This window comes from Spermophilus citellus, assembly GCF_964194105.1.
Source record: "Spermophilus citellus genome assembly, chromosome: 6".
NCBI classification, from domain to species: Eukaryota; Metazoa; Chordata; class Mammalia; order Rodentia; family Sciuridae; genus Spermophilus; species Spermophilus citellus.
Genome location: NC_138187.1, coordinates 132402079 through 132418219, shown reverse-complemented (window position 1 = coordinate 132418219; position 16141 = coordinate 132402079). Strand labels below are relative to the sequence as shown.

Below are 16141 nucleotides of genomic sequence, written 5' to 3'. Positions count from 1 at the left end.
GTGAGCCTCATCCCAGGTGGGGCGACCCGACCATGCACAAGCAGCTGAGATGGCATTGACAGGGACCATGCTGCCAGGCAGAGGTCTTACTTGCATGAAGAGTTGGGCCCTGGGGGAGGAGTTCTCCACCATGCGGTTCACCATACTGATGAGAGTCTCGCTCTCACTCATCTGCAGCAGAGGAAGGAATGGACGGACGGTTCACACTCAGACCCGCGGAGGTAGCTCCCCACGTCCCCTGCACGTGTTCCAGGAAACAGGGAAGGAAAGCTGCTCTCGGGCCTCCAGCACCTGCGCTTGGCCTCGGCACCGGCACCGCTCGACCCTGCGAACTCCATGTCAGAGCCAGCACCAAGGCTGCCCCGGAGGAGAGGCCGGGGGCGGGGGGGGGGGGGGGGGAGGCAGGCTGGGAAACCGCTGGGCCTTCGCTTGCAGCACAGAATACACCCGGGCCCAGAGACTCTGCCCTGAGATGCCTGACTGCTGTGGGTCCCATCCACACTGGCCAAGGCTATCGTCTCCTTCCCAATTCTCACACTGCTTTGCACAAACATCACACAGTTGGAAAGGCTGACCTCCCCAGGTCTGCACTAAACCACACAAACTAAGACAGACACACGGTGGAACGCACCCTGCTGAGTGGCCTTTGCCAACGCACTGGCCAGGGTCCCCTGCCCCCTCCCCTCCCGGGCTCTAGCATGGAAGGACTGCTCAACATGGTTTCCAGAGCTGGGCTGGCAGCATCCAAGAGGAGCTGGGATGGCATTGGGAGCAACTAAGGAGGCCGAGACAAGCGAGCCATGTTAAAGGGACACCAGGAACCAGAACGCTGCTTTCCACCACATCATCTTTAACAGTTCAAGGATCATAAGGAACTTTGGGGTGGGGCATTGATTGCCAAATGAAAAAGAGACAGAGTGGGGAGGAGGAAGGAAGGGAAGGAGAAGGGAGGGAAGAAGGGAGGTCGGGCCAACCACATCAATCAGAGATGCCATCATTTCCCCACTGGTTCCAGCGTGAGAAGATCAAAAATTAGCCGGTCAGGGAATGCCCTTGGCTGTGTCCCTTTAACTCTGCTGTTCTGCAGCAGAGATGGGAGGAGACAAAGGGAAATGAGCAAGAAAAGCTTTTGGGGAGAGAAAGTGAATGAGGAGGACAGCCACAGTAGGAAAGATCTTCTGGGGTCCCAGGTTTTCTCTACGGCCTCCCCAATCTTGTGAGACCCACCGTCTTCTCTTCCTCTTACCCTTTTGAGCGAGAGCTGAAACACAGCCTCTCCTCTGCACCCTACAGGTGGAAGGCACCCGCTGCTCAACTGCAGGAGCTGTAGTCACTTCAGCCCTTTTCTAGGATCTAGTTTTTCTGCCCCTTTAGCCCAGTTGGAAATTTTCTCTGTGGCATCAAGTGTGACTTAAAAGACTTGGAATATGAGGTTGAGTCCTTGCAAGAGTTAAAAGTCGACAGGAGGTCAACCACATCTTCTCTAAAAAGATCCAAACTCTAGTCTATCCCTCTCTTCCTGAAGACCCAGAGGTGTGCACACAGTGGATCTACCAATGTGTCAGGCTCAGAGGCCAAGGGAGGCCAAAGCTCTTCCTGGGGCACTCACTGACCTCAGTCCTTCCCCAAAAGTGGGTCTAAAGCATTGGTGGCAAGAAGCAGAAGGTCCTCCTGCTGGCCTGCTCCCCCTGGTGCTGTGGCTTTGGGAATCTTTGAGCTCACGAGGGCCTCTCCTCTAGGAGGATCCCATGGGCTAACTCTGTGTACAATGTTGGAGAGATTTTATGAGAAAGCAACAGACCCTGTGCCCAATGCAGAGTTAGTGCTGCATTTTGGTAGAACATGAAATAATAGCAGCATTTAATGATTAAGAGAATAAGAACCCAGAGAGACTAAGTGACATTTCTAAGGTTTAAAGAAAAAAACCTTGTAAATGGCAGACCTGGGACTAGAGTGGCAGCATTTGGTTACATGTGGACTCTCCTTATCCCACAAGATGCCTCTCGGGAATATTACCCTCTATCCAGGAAGGGGTCCTCTTCGAAGGTTATTTATAGCCCAATAGTCCAGACCCTCTTTTCAAGGGCTAAAACCTCCAGGAGGGGACCCTGATTCTGCACTGAGTGTGTGGACAGCCAGGCCTGTGGATGGGCTAGGGAGCCAACCAGATGGACACTTTCCACTGGGAGGATTCCATGCTTCCCAGCCCTGCTCTTAGGGACAACATGAGACCAGTTCCCACATGGACAGGAATGCTCATGGTGCAAGCACTGCATACCGCTTATTGAACAAGAACTCAAGGTCCTTGAGGGCCAGGATCAGGTCCTGCTGACCAAATTATGGCTATCAGTGCTTCCCAGTGAAAAGCTCTTCTAGGATAGAAGATCACCACATCATGACGTGGAGGCCCTGTGAGATGGTGGGTGACAGGGCTTGTGACCAGAAGAACATACAGCTCTGATTTCAAGTTTATTGTTCTTTCTGCAACTCTAAGAGCTTAAAATTCTTCTGATGAGATATGTCTCCAGCTTTTTTTTTTTTTTAAGTTAGATGTTACCTCAGCTATAAACTGGGTTAAAACCTCAGAGCCATATTCAAGCTCTGATGTGTGTCTTTGGCACATTATTTAACCTCTCTGTGCCTCATCGCCCTGGCTGCAAATGGGGATAAATAACAGTACTCATCTTGTAGGATTATCATAAAGAGTAAATGGGTCGGGATCTATTTTGCTTAGAACAGTAAGACACGGAGGAGGCCTTCCATTATGGTGACTGCTGCCATCATTATTATCATTCCACCCCAGGTTGCCTCCACAGGACAATGGTATGCAGTTCCCGTGGTTGGTAGCACAGATCTGAACATAGAGGATGTGCTCACAGGAACGCCAGCGTGTTCACCTGGAGTCTACTTGCCCTGAGGGAACATCAGCCCTCTTGGCCTCAATGGGCAATGCAGCCAAGGGTGAGAGCCAGGAGCTGGGAGCCCAGGCAGTCAACTGCCTGGGTCTCGTGGGGACACTTATTAGCTGTTCAGCTTGCTCACTTGTCAAACTGAGTTGATTATATTGCCTCAGTGTCTACAGCCTAAATTCTCACAACCGTGGGCTGTGTATGCAAAAGAGCGATGCCGAAAAAAATTGCAGATGTACTGAATGGATATGATTTTCTAAGTTATTCTAAGGCAGGTCTATAGGCCTCGGTTTAAATTATTAGCATCTCAGGCCCATACCCAGAGCGGCATCCTATCTCTGTGACTCCCTCTTCTCTCCAGCAGAAATGCAAATTCCCAACCTGCCTCCTGGGAGGCAGTTCCATCTGGGCTGGTTGGAGAAATATGAGGTGGCATTAATTATTCATGTGCCCATTTATTATTATGCTTCTTTCCACCAGAAACCCCCAGGTGTCCTACGGGGCTTTGAGGAGGAGGGGTGTGAAGGAACAAACTAAAATATAAGCCACTTTGTTGTGTCCTGGTTGCACCAACAAAGGTTGTCAAATGGCGGGAGGGTGAGGAGGGGGGAGGAGCGGGGCGACAGGACAAGAGGACAGTGGAATGGTGAGGGGCACCAGCTCTGCCTACCTGCTGGTCCAAATACTCTAGGTTTCTTTGCAACTGAAGGTCTAAAAGTTCATCCTACCCGGAGCCCGAGGCCAAAGGGCCAGTCAGCAACACAAACAAACAGGAACACACGAAAGAAAACGATAAAAAAAGAAGCAAAGCTGTTAAGAGTTAGCTGGGCAAGGACAAGGGAAATCCTCTCTCTCTTGGCCCTGGAGGAGTTCTGGGGAGGAGCTGAGGTTGCAGGCGGGCACAGGAGGGACACGCTCCTGGCCCAGGCTCCACCATCTCTCCTGGGTCTGTCTTGCCTTCCCTGGGAAGTGAAGCACCACTAAAGCCACCTAATCAGCACTTCTTAGCAACAGCTTCTGGGTTTTCTGGAAAAACTGGTTGTTTCTGGAGGGCGATGCCTGCGGTGGGTCAAGGCTATAGAGTTTGGATAGTGGAGTAAGAACGGCCAAGCTCCACCACCCGGCCTCCTGGTACAGGAGGTCATGCCTATTGGACCCTGTGGTTCTCCCCAACCCGCCCAAGTAGATCAACTGCATCTAGTCCTCCAGGTGGAGGCAGAAATTCTCAAAGGAACACATTTTTCTATGCAAGTAGAAAAAAGGAGAGAAAAGGAAGTAGGCACAATATGGAACATTTTTTTTTGTCTTCCTCTGTCACCTTTTGACTCTTTCCCATAGGTGGCATTTCAGGCAAAAAGCAAACTTGAAGCAAACACGTGTAGGGAGAAAAAGTCTAGATGCTCTTGCCTGTTGCTAGGAGGCCTAGCCTGACCTTCTGTCCCAGCTCATAATACGAGCCCCCTGCCCTGGCCTCCTCTGCATGCTGGAGAGGAGGGCTGCGCTGGGCTCTAGGGGATCCGGATAGTACATGCTCTCTGATCTTGTCCTACTCCTCTGCCCTGTGTCACAGAGAAAGGGTAACTGGCACTAAACTCTGTTGGAGCTAGAGTCCTAGCCAGGAGGGAGGAGGCATCCAGAGGCGCTAAAAACACATAGGCCAGGCACTAGGCACACAGCACCCCTGGCGCCTGCCCCAGTTTGACTCCACCTTGGGTGGAGGCAGGGAAGTCCAGAGGTGGAGTGGAGGGGAGAAGAGGACGTACCATCTTATCGTGGACCGTGGGGGATGGTGGGTAGTTGTAGGGGAACAGTCCTGCAGGGACTGGCCGCCTGTCTCCCAGGTAATCATACTGGAAGAGAAAGGGGATTGTAGAGGTGAGAGAGTCTGGTTGGACATGGACTTCCCCACCAACTGAAATTCAAGGTTAGGGATGTCTGCATCAAACTAAAAAGGACAACAGCTCCCCTGGCAATAATCTGTCCAAGTCCTCAAGAGTAGAAAAGACGCACTCTGCCATCTTACACAGAACGATTCCTGGGACAACCTGGGGACCGACCGGCATAGAGAGTACTGTTTCCATTTAGGGAGCAAAGCAGTCCCCCAAGGCGGCACTCCTAGGGATAGAACCATAGGCCAGCATCTCCCCAGGCAGGTGCCTGGTCCTGTGACACAGCCCCAGGGGTCCACCGTCTACCTCTTCTCAGAAGATGGTCTTAGGAAAGAGGAGAGAGGGGCAGGCTGGGGCTCACCTTGGGGGAGCTGATGGATCGTCTCATCACATAGGCGGCAGGGTCGGCATAGATGTCCTCGCTGCGAGGTGGAAGCCGCTCAAAGCGGGCACTGGGTGAGCGGACAGGGGAATAAATGCGGGCGCGGCTGTAGGAGCCCTGGCTGGGCGAGCGGGGAACGGAGTGGGAACGGGGTTGCAAGGACAGTCGGCGCAGGGAGCCGGAGGTGGCATCCAGCTCGTCATAATAGACTGGCTGTCGAGAAGGGCTGGGGACCCAGACGGTACCATCCTGTCTGCCATAGCCAGCCGGCTCCTTCCACTCGCGCAGCTGGTAGGCGGGTGGTCCACCCCCATTGCGGAAGGAATGGCGCTTGTCCTCCAGGGCCCAGGGTGGGCTGATCCGATCGTAGGCGGGCATGGAGCAGATGCTGTCTGGCCGCACCCCGGGCGGGTAGTACTGGTAATCGTCTGGGTACTGGGACGAGTAGGGGCCATAATACTCAGGGACTCGGCGAGACACAGGGTAGAACCTAGAGGGACTAGGACACAGAGGACACTGTATGGAAAGCAGACAAAATAGGCAGGTCTCCACCCCGTTCACTTCCAGCCCCACTGTCCTCCAGCCCCGAGGAGCTGCCTGGACAGGTGAAAGGTGCCCATGGAGAGGTGCCCTGGCCTTATGGACACAAAGAGGAGGTCACTGCTGAGGCAGAGGCTGGGATTTACTCCTGAGGCGAGGGAAAGCGCTTTCTCAACCAGCTCGTGGGGACTGCAGACTGCAGCGTTCAGAGCTTCTGTTTTTGTCTCTTTAAAATGAAATGCCCCTTCTTCGCCATCCCCATCTGTGCGAACCAATTTATCAGATCCTTTCCAAGGGAGGCGGGAGAAGAGAGAACCCGGGTGTACCAGGCACTGAAGGAGGGAGCAGAGCCGGGAGGAAAGGGCAGCTTCCTGTTAGATCGCATCAACACAGAACCAGCAGGTTCCCGGGAGTGGGTGGACCAGGTGCAGGACCACCAGCAGTGAGCTGCAGCTCACAGCTACAGGGCGAGTTTCTCAAGGGCCCAGAAGCCCTCGGAGGCCACCACCTGCAGTCCCTGGAGTTGTCCCTATCCGCAGGGAAGAAGTTAGCCAGCTCACTTGCTTTGACGAACATTGAGTTCCAATTGATGTTCCCAAATATCTGAAAGCCCGTCTTTGGTCACTGAGGATGGTATTAGGATCATTGGCATCTTTTTTTTTTTCTTTCAAAGAGTAAACTTCCTATAATGAACTTTCAAACACAGCTATTTGAGACAGTGAGTTGGTTTGGTGGCTAGACTGGGGTTGCACTGGGGTTGAAGATGTAGGATCCACAGCAGGGACGGGTGTCTGACCAGAACACTTCAAGTCCCCTGCCTGGGCCTCCCTGACTCTTGGGCCACCCAGTACCATGTGAAGCAGCACTGGGGTGCTCTGTCCTTCTTCCTGAAGGAAGCTGACAGAGAAAGCAGGAACGAGGGATGGCAATCCCGGTGGCACAGGAGAGGAGGTGGTTGAGCTGGGAAGCAGACCCTGGTCTTAGCATCCCAGGTTAGCCTGGCTTCCAGAAGCGGGTGTCTACCCAGCCATACCACCACGTTCCACCACGCCAGCCCGCCCCAGCCCTGCAGAGCCTCACCTCCGAAGGTCTTCGGGGGGCTGCACACCCCGGCGCAGGTTCACCCACTGCTGAAGCTGATTCATGGAGCTCTTGCGCTGGGCGATTTTGTCAGGGTTGGTGCGTGGAGGAAAGCTCCGCCGGTGCCCCCCACTCTCCCCGTCCTGAGGTGGGAAAGCTGTGCTCCCTGGCCGGCTGGGGGAGCTGTACTGCCAGCCATTGGGCTGGGCAGGCTGCTCCCCACCCCCTGGCACCCTCGGGCCCTCGGGGTAAGGGCTGCCGGGCTCTGAGGCCTGCTCTGGTCCAGCTGGGAGGCCATTGGCTTTCACCAGAGACTCTTTCTTGACTTCGGGTCTCTCGGGCCTCCGCTCTGGCTTCTCACAGCCTCGGCCGTCGCCCTCCCCTCGAGTCTTGGCCTCAGGCTCAGGCCTGGGCAGGCTGTTGTGGGCTGGCTGCTGGTGGTGTTTGCTGGGAGGGATGTTCTCTGAGTCTGGCTTCTCGTGGCTGCAGGAGGCCAAGGGAGATGATGCAGTAAGAGACTCCAGTCATGACTGGGGGGGGAGAAAAGGTGTGGAGAGGAACAGGCAGGAAGGCAGCAAGGGAGCCAGTGCAGTGACCTCCGATCTGCTTCCTAAACCCCAGGCCTCATCTTCTTGCTCCAGCCCGGGCAACTATTAGGCAATGTATAACAATTCCTGCCAAAGCGTGCCAGGCTGGTCCTGCCCTCTGGGTCTTCTTCCCAGGTCACTGTCCACTCCCATCTGCTGCCTGTGTTGAGCCCAGCCTTCAGCTATGGCCAAAACCAAACCAACAGTCTTGGTCTCCTCTGTCACCTGTCCCTGATCCAGCCCCTCAAACTTCATGGGCCCGATACTGAAGTTTCACAGCAGTAACTGTGACCTTTGCAACAGAGGCTTGCTACAGGTCCACTCTCTCCTCTCCAGAAAGCTACTTGACTTCCATGAGTCTTGGGCTCCCCACTGGCAGAACGAGCATAACCCCCTCTCTCCTCAGAGGACTGCTATGAGATAAAATATGGCAGAGATAAGAGCTGCTGCCTCCAAATTCATGGGCATGCAGACATGCTCGTTCCCTTCTCCAAATCACGCTCCTCCCAGGACTGACTTCCCATGAGAAGGTAGGCTCCACCAGGGCAGGAACATGGCAGACTTTCCTCCCGGGTGCTCCTAGCACCTGGCATAAGGCCTATCACATTTATGTTCACAGTAAATATTTGTGAAATGAATAAATGAACTTCTGGAAAGAAGTTTCCTCCAAGGCTGGCAGAGTCAAGCCGCCTTGCTGAAACGTCGCTGGGTAAACATTTCTAAGACACACGACTAGACTTGGAGTCAACACTGTGAGCCCCCTTCTCTGGATCCCTATTAACACCTAACTCAAGGCTCCACACCCAGTTAGAGAAGAGACAGGCACCAAGACCGCGGGTGATGACGGCAGCTGAAAGCAGCCATCTGCTGAGTGTCTGCTACATGTCAAGCATTTTACACACACCATGTCGTCTTCACAACCACCCCAGGTGGGGTGATTATAACTGCTAGTTTTAAGGGGAGGAAACTCAAATTCTCAGAGGTCAAGTCACTTACACTAAGGTCACGCTGTGACCAGGCGGCCGAGCTGTGATCTGTCTTCCTCCAAAGGCTGCGTGTTTAATACACAGCCAAGAAAAAGAAGCAAATACCCTCACCTTTGGCTTCTGGGCAGGTCATGATGGAACCTGGCTTCAATGTGGCTTTCCCCAGCTTAGAGAGAAGAGGAGAAGTGGGACCAGGGAAGGATTTGGGGTTCTGTAATCATTTAGCCAGACCTGCATGGACGCCAGGAGATGGCTCACACGTCCTCCAGGGGCCCAACCGGTGTGCTGGGCTCCACAGCGGCACAGGGCTGGGCACGTCTTTTCTGCTGCTTCTCCCCCTTCCTCACTCCCACGCCAGGTACCCTGGCACTCACCTGTGGCGCACAGGTTGGGGCGCCGACTTCTGGGCTGGAGGGATCTGTACCCGGGCAGCCTCCCCCATGGCCTGGATCCAGGCCTCCTGCTCCTCGGGGCTCTCAGCACTGAAGAAGTAGGTGCGGACGCCAGCATGCTCGGCCTGTGGGGAGAGGCAGTGCGTGGAACTGGCCCCGGCCTCATCCACCCAGCACACAGTCACCTGTAGGGAGAGGACACCAACACCCCCAGGAGAGACAGTCAGTCAGCTATTCCTGGGCCTGCGGCTCCTCCCCCAGGTACAGCTCAGGAGCCAGGTGAGGTCGCTGGCCCCTGGCTGGCCCACGTGCTCCAACTGGCAACCAGATATCTGCCTGGGCCAGGTCTCCAAGCGCTACCAGGCAGCCCCGTAGGCAGGTAAGCCCACCTGTCCCACCTGAGGTGATTTGTCAGCAGGAGGGACAATCACCACACCCACTGCCCTCCAATTACCCAAGGGCTGGGGGAGTTGAAAGTCAATTACCCAAGAGCTGGGGGAGGTGGGCCCCTGAACACATGCTAATTTCAGCCCCAGCTTCCTAGGGAGAAGCTCGCCCTGCCTCTTCCTCGAGGGGAGACAGCCAGGCCCCTATCCATAGGCATGCAAGGGCACGCTCTGGCATACAGACGGAGCACACTACCTAGTTGGCGGCTGTGAGCAGGCACAGTGGGCGGGAACCCAGAAGAGAGCTCCTGTCGAGAAGGGGTCCTCAGGCATCAGAAGGAGAAGCAGAGAGCAGGTCAACCAACACCAGAGGGAGAGACAGACGAGGAGGCAAGAGACGGTGAGGAGGCGGGGGGGGGGGGGGGGGTGGTCAGACTGTCCCTTTTTACTCAGTGTCACTACTGGGAAGGACAGCACCCAGCAGTGCCTGCTTCAGGTCATCAGGGGCAGGGCGTGGAGAGTGTGCACTCTGGGAATCAGGCTGGGTTTGGAATGAGGAGCCAGGAACCCTGAGGCTAACCCCGCTCTGCACCTCACCAGCCCTGCCAAGGCAGACCAGCTGCTGTCCTGCTCAGGTCAACCTCATGGGGAAGGGTCTGCCTGGTGAAACTCAAGGCCACAAAGAGAGGGGCCACAGGACTAGAACTTTCGGGGACCTTAATATACTTGCTGGGTGACCCTCAATCTCTCCAAAAAGCAGGGAGCAGTCTATCTTACTTAATTGGGGGGGAGGTGTCCAATTGTGACTGAATCTTAGAGGTGAGCCTCCTGGCACCCTGACTCTTTGGATGCTCCTTCCTGGGTTGCTGGGGTTTAGGGGAGGAGAAAGGAACCACTGACTGAGCCTCTGGGCTCTGCTGAGCAGCAGCATCAAGCCCAACTCGTGTGATACCTTTTGGACCAAGCTTCCCCAGGCTTTCTTGACTGTAGCTGGTCCCACCCCGCTCTACCTCTCCCTAACATCGGAACTCTTTATTGAAGGGGGTAACCAGGGATTCAACCCAGGGTGCTTAACAACTGAGTCACATCTCCATACCTGTTTTGTTTTGTTTTGTTTTAGAGACAGGGTCTTGCTAAGTTGCTGAGGTCCTCGCTAAGTAGTTGAGGTTGGCTTTGAACTTGTGATCCTCCTGCCCCAGCTTCCTGAGCCACTGGCATTATAGGTGTGAGCCACCGTGCCAGGCTCAGCCCTGGAATTCTTTCTAATAGGTGCCATTACCTAGCAAGGGGCATGGATGGGGCTCCTTCCTCTGCATCCCCTACCCTCTAGGAGACAGCCCGGTGTAGAGAGGGCAGGAGAGGCTGACGGACAGCCTATGGGGCTGGAAGGAGGCCTCTGGGACTTGAAACTGCACAGGAGTTGAGAGCTGAGGACCAAGCGAGCCCTCTGGGTGGAGAACACAGGTGGCTGTAGAGGAGAGGGGACACAGGACTGGTGGTGTGTCCTGGGGTGGGTGGGAGTGCAAGCACCTAGTGAGCAGCCTGTGAGTTCAGCTCGTGCAGGGCACCAGTCACAAGGAAGGCAGGGGCTTGCTCTTGCACTTGAGCTCACAGTCATATTGGCAACCAAACATGCCACAGGAGACAGGGAGCAAACACAGGCCCAGGAGCAAGTGCTGGAGACAGGGGAAGGCAGAGGGCCTGGGAAAGGACGGGGCTATTGATGGGGAGTGGGGAGGGGCCTGGGCTGGGACTATGAAAGGGGCCAGAGAAGTGAGGGAGGTGTCCCAGCAGGCGAAACCCTCCGAGGGGCCGGGTGAGGAAGAGGTAAAGCATTCAGTGGCAGCCGGGGCAGGCGCAGTTCCTGGCTTCTCATTATTTGCCATCCAAGAGTTTGGCTGGGTGGCCACAGCAGGATAAGCCTCCTGTCTGTCTCAGCTCCCCTCCCTTCCCTGGGGAAGGGCCACTGAATAGCCACAATTGGAACCCTTTGTGGGCCACTAAGCACAGCCCTCAGAGCCAGGTCTTAAAGAGGCAGTGCACTCCTAGGGAAGGTGGAGTGGGCAAGGGGCTGGTGGGCCCAGGCGTGATCTTGGGGCTTTGTGGTTGGGGTTCGTGCTAGCCATTCTGGGGTGTTATCTGATGCCTGCAGGTGGGCAGGCTGGCTGATGGTCATGGGTCTGTGTGTGTGTGTGTGTGTGTATGTGTGTGTGAGAGAGAGAGAGCCATCCAGGGCTGTGTATTGTTGGTTAGACAGCCTACTTCTATTTCCCCAGCTAGGACCCGGCTCTCTAGAGTCACAGTTTCATTAATTGTTTATTCCGCCCATACCTCTGGCACCCAGGACCCTGGGAGGCTGGAAACTAATTATGTTCCAAATAAGTCCCTCCTTGTTCCTCAGGGCAGAACCTACACGTGCTGCCCACCTCTATCCTATCACCAGGTGACCAAAATCCACGGGACAGAAAGGGCCCTAGGAGCTCAGACAGTGGCCTGGTGAGACCCATAGGTCCTATCATCTAACACCTCAGTTTGGGGTTTTCAGGGTTTGAGATGGCAATTCTCTACTGGGGGACAGAGGGCTTTGTCCTATGGAAATGCACAGTTTAGCTTATAATTTTACATTTGGAAAATGAAAAGAAACCTAAGGGTTTTTTTTTTTTTTGCATCACAAAGTACAAAAAGGGCATGAGATTTTTATAGTTTTTAATGGGTCATGAATTTTTAAATGTGGAAAAACACTGGCCTAGGAAGAGCCAGCTGTGAGCGAGCAGTGTCTTTGATGGGTGGATCCCTGGGGGGTTCTGAGGGAGTGACACGGAGAGGCAGCCGAGTCCCATTTTCCTGGCCCTTGTTCTCTCAAAACTGTTGTCTACAGAAGTTTGCAGTTCTGGATTGCAGCAGAACTCAACTCCTCATTTCCTCTAAAGATTGCAATTTCAGTTAATTTGGCTGGAGGAGGGATCCCCTTCCCTGGACCCAAGGTGGAGCGGGAGGCTTTCCAGAAAAGATCTCAAGAATTCCACCAGGCACAGCTCTGCCTCTGTCCAGAGGGATTTCCCAGGAGCAGAAAGTCCAAGGGCCCAGGACATAACTTTCTCTCCCAGTAAAAACTGTGGTACCACTGAGGCACACCCCTATTGGTCCACCTAAGGGGAATTACCCACGTGACCCCTGTGAAGAAGAGGGGTGTCCCAGCACAGCCTCACCTTGGCCTCCCAGTAACCCCTGAGTCCAGAGGCCACTGCCTGCTTCCTTCCTCCTCCATCACCACCTGGATTCCTCAGGGAGATACCCTTGACCCTTCTCTATCTCCATATGCTCTAGAAGAACAGGCCTCCCTCCCCCAGACCTGGGAGAGGAAAGCCAACCGACCTTAAAGGTGTGCTTCCGGCTGATGTTGTCCGAGGGCTGCACTGCTGCAACCCGGAAGCTCAACAGGGGAATGCTGCCCAGGATGCTCTCCTCCTTTTCATCTGCCAGAGAAACAGGGGCACAAGGGTGTGTGTGCTCACGTGCGCACCTGGGCAGGGGGAGCCAGGAGCACGCTGGCCCTGCTCTGTGAACACCTGATGCCCACCTACTACTTGCCAGACACTCGGGGGGGCCACCACACACACTCCAAGAGGCACTCCCTGGAGCTGGGGGTGGGGGGGCAGAGGGGCTGGCGGACGCTGTTCAGACACTGGACTACAGAAGAGAATAAGAGAAAAGTAGTGCCCACCCTCGGGGCGTTCACATTCTAATGCCCAAACCAGTTATTAAAGAAGAGCTGATGTTTCTGGAGTGTTCGCCTCATTATTAGGAGCGTTCCAAGTTAAATGCCTTACTGGATTGAACCCTTCAAACTATCCCGCAAAGAGGTACCCGTATCACCCCCCCCCCATTTGATGGGAAGCTGAGACCCAGAGGCCGAGGAGTTTGTCTAAGTTTCCTTAAAAAGTAAGTAGTGGGCTTGGTCTTTCCACCCAAGAAGCCTGACGCCAAAGCTGGCCTTGCCGACCCCTATCCCATCTATCTTGCCTCTCTGAACAGGACAATTCCAGTAGCGGTGCATATAGCAGGGGACAGGACGGAGCAGGGTCGTGTGCCCCACTTCTCCTCCTGCTCTCCGGAGCTCTGGGTAGCTCTCTCCAGGGTGCTCCCAGCCCCTAGCAGCCTGCTTTGCCTTTTTCCTGCTGCAGACCCCCTTTATAGCTCCTGCGTGCAGCCCCGGGGCCCTGTCCTCTCAGGATCAGGCTAACAATCACTAACAATGGGGCTGTTACATAATTCATCCCGGATCTGGAGGAGCCTGATGGATTAGCTAGTCAGGCGCCCAGCTGTCAGCAGGAGGCCAGAAAGGGCAGGAGCCCTCTGTGGGACGGTGGGGGACAACTATGCGGCCATGGCAAGACCCTCTCCTCTACTGGGTCTGCTGTGTATTCCTGGGGTTGGGGACTCTGAAAAAACCTTCAGTCAGAGTCCAGAAGAAACCTCTGCAGGGCTACAACTCCCGGAGCTCTACCTCCCCTCTTGTCACATCCACAGACCCACAAGATACTTGGTCTGTGATTCTGTTTAGCCCACAGCCTGGTGCCAGAGGGAGGGGTCAAATGAAGGAGCAGGAAGGACTTGAGGCTGGACTCCAAAGCTGTCTTTGGGAAAACGGAGGCTGCCCACCTGCCGAGGAGACGGGCCCTGCCTGGCAGAGGGCAGGCCAGCGTTTAGGGGCTGCTCTGGTTTGGATGAGCTAAAGCTCACGTGGGAATCTGATTCTAATGCAAAGGTGCTGAGAGGTGGTGGGGTCTCAGAGGGGGGGTGCTCTTCCCACACAGAGCTCCCCCTCCCCAGCGGGGCCTTGGGGGCGAGGCGGCCCTCCTGGTTTGTGTCATCTGCGCGTCCCCTCTCTACCTTCCCGCCGTGAGTTGAAGCAGCACGAGGCCCTCCCCAGAAACCACTGTGCTCTCGCACCTTCCAGCCTCCAGAACTGTGGGCCACAATAAACCTCCCCTCACAGTGAATGACCCAGCCACGGAAAACAGGCTAAGCCCAGGGCTGTCCTGAGACTACCCCTCTGTGGCTGTGACCCCTTTTCAGGACCTTAGCCCCTCCTCTGCACAGACACTGGCTCTCTGTCCAGGCCAGTCCTTCTCTGCTCCAGGGCTCAGCACCCAGGGGCCAGGCCTGGGCACAGTCTTCTGCAAGTTTGGGCCTTTCTCTGCGCCTGGCCCCAGAATCCGCAGCCCCTCTGATCCCTCTTCCTTAAGAGTTCAATTGGCTTTAGCTCAGTGCGCAGGGACAGTGGCACCCTGGGGCGAAAGGGTCACTGGGTACAACCTTTGTTTGCCCAAGTTAATGATTCATCAGATTGCTCCCAGGAGGCCTTGGGAAACCAGGGCTCAGCCATCCTGAGGCAAGGAGGCCAGGCAAGCACCAAGAAAAGCTCCTCCGAGCTCACATCACTGTCTTATCCCCTGGGCCTGCTTCCTCCTGCCACCACAGCAGCCTGATGATGCCACCATTGCTGTCATCAGCCAGCCCTTGTGCCCTCTGTGCCCATGGTGACACATGTGGCTCTGAATATTTTTAAATAACTTCCTAGAGAAGGTTGCATCAAAGTTACCAGAGCTTTGCTCTCCTTTATTTTGTTTATTTATTTATTTTTGATCAGGGAGCAGGCTAGGGGTGAATGCGGGGGGTGACAGAGGGTAGAAGCTGGGGGCCACTCATTTAAGCACTATCCACTAAATACCAACTGTGTGCAGTGCAATGTTTAGATGCTGTGGACTCAGGAGTGAACAAAATTGGCAGAAATTCCTGCCCTCACTGACTAGACTGTCCATTCCGGTGGAACACAAAGAAGACCAAGGCGTAAGCCTCCAGGACGTGGTGACCTACAGGTGCTCACTAGGAATCTCTTCATCTTCTTCCTCTCTCCTACCCCTTCCAGACTTCACCATCCATATAACTACCTTGTCACCCACTGGGTCACCAACCAGGACCCAGAACACTGCCTGAAACCTAGCAGGCAGTCCAGAAATGTTGCTGAATTGAATGAACATGGGTAAGCTGACACAAGCCACCGTCCCATGTCACACCCCTCTGGCGCCAAGCACTCAAGGGGGGAGACCTGTCCTGTCAAGGCTCTGCCAATCACACCCCAGGGGCAGGCTCACCTTTGTAGTAGAAGAGGCAACGGTCCACCAGGACGAACCAGCGCTTGTTCCACTGCTTCACCCCAGAGCTGGCCTGCGGGACACGGGGAGAGACGGATGTGAGGGGCTGTGGGCTGGGCACCGAGGGGACAGGGCACCGCACAGCTTACAAGGACTCCGGGCTCAGATCTCACGTGTGGCAGCAACACCCCGGAGGTCACAGGGGCAGGGAAGGGACATTAGATTACTGCCTGTGACATTCCAGCTCTGTCATTCTGAGGCTCCGTGCCACCTCGTCAGGGGGAAGATAAAAAGGGCAAGAAATGAGCCAGAATGAGTGAGCGGAAGGAAAGGCAGGGATGAGGCCAGGCCAGTCAGTGGACACCTGTCCCCCCCAACCATGGCAAGAGGGACTTCAAAAAAATACACAGACTGCCATCAGCACAGAGGAGTCCCGGCGCTATCAGAGGTGGCTATGGTGGGCAGAGCACAGGGCGCCTCACCTGCTTGAAGAGCCAGCCTGCCTTGGTGACTGGCGCAGTGGGGTTCCGCTTCATGGAGTGTGAACGCTTGCCAAAGGCGATGGCTTTGCGGGATGTACGCGTCGCCTGGGGAAACAGGGAAAGACGGTGGAGCTGCTTCCTCTCCTTCCCTCTGCTCCATCTGCAAGGGCGCTGCCCCCTGAGGAGCAAGCTCTCTCCAGCTCACTCCTGGGTGCTCTCCTGCTGAGACCCAGATGAGACTCTGGGATCTGGTACTAACTCCAGGACAGGACCCTCTTTAGCTTGTTTTTTCAATCTCTAAAATGGGTTTCAAAAGAGGAGTCCTAGCTGTCTCATAGCTTTGTTTTTTT

At 55.1% G+C, this 16141-nt stretch overlaps 1 protein-coding gene across 16 annotated transcripts in view; it reads right to left on the bottom strand.

Annotated features, from left to right (window-relative positions):
- PLEKHA6 (pleckstrin homology domain containing A6) overlaps positions 1–16141 on the bottom strand; it is a 144861-nt gene that overhangs the window by 24268 nt on the left and 104452 nt on the right. For 7 of the 16 annotated variants that reach the window (XR_014022516.1, XM_081298127.1, XM_081298124.1 and 4 more), the window contains 8 exons: positions 15792–15896; positions 15310–15382; positions 12527–12627; positions 8748–8950; positions 6801–7283; positions 5160–5679; positions 4673–4759; positions 91–171 (listed from right to left, as the gene is read on the bottom strand). Coding sequence is in view for 15 of the 16 variants with exons in the window: in XM_081298127.1 (XP_081154253.1) it covers positions 91–171; positions 4673–4759; positions 5160–5679; positions 6801–7283; positions 8748–8950; positions 12527–12627; positions 15310–15382; positions 15792–15896 (1653 nt within the window). In the remaining variant the exon portion in view is untranslated. Of the gene's footprint in view, positions 1–90; positions 172–3579; positions 3634–4672; positions 4760–5159; positions 5680–6800; positions 7284–8747; positions 8951–9407; positions 9425–12526; positions 12628–15309; positions 15383–15791; positions 15897–16141 lie in introns of those variants that run through there. The other 9 variants (XM_081298128.1, XM_081298130.1, XM_081298123.1 and 6 more) reach the window with 8 other exon arrangements.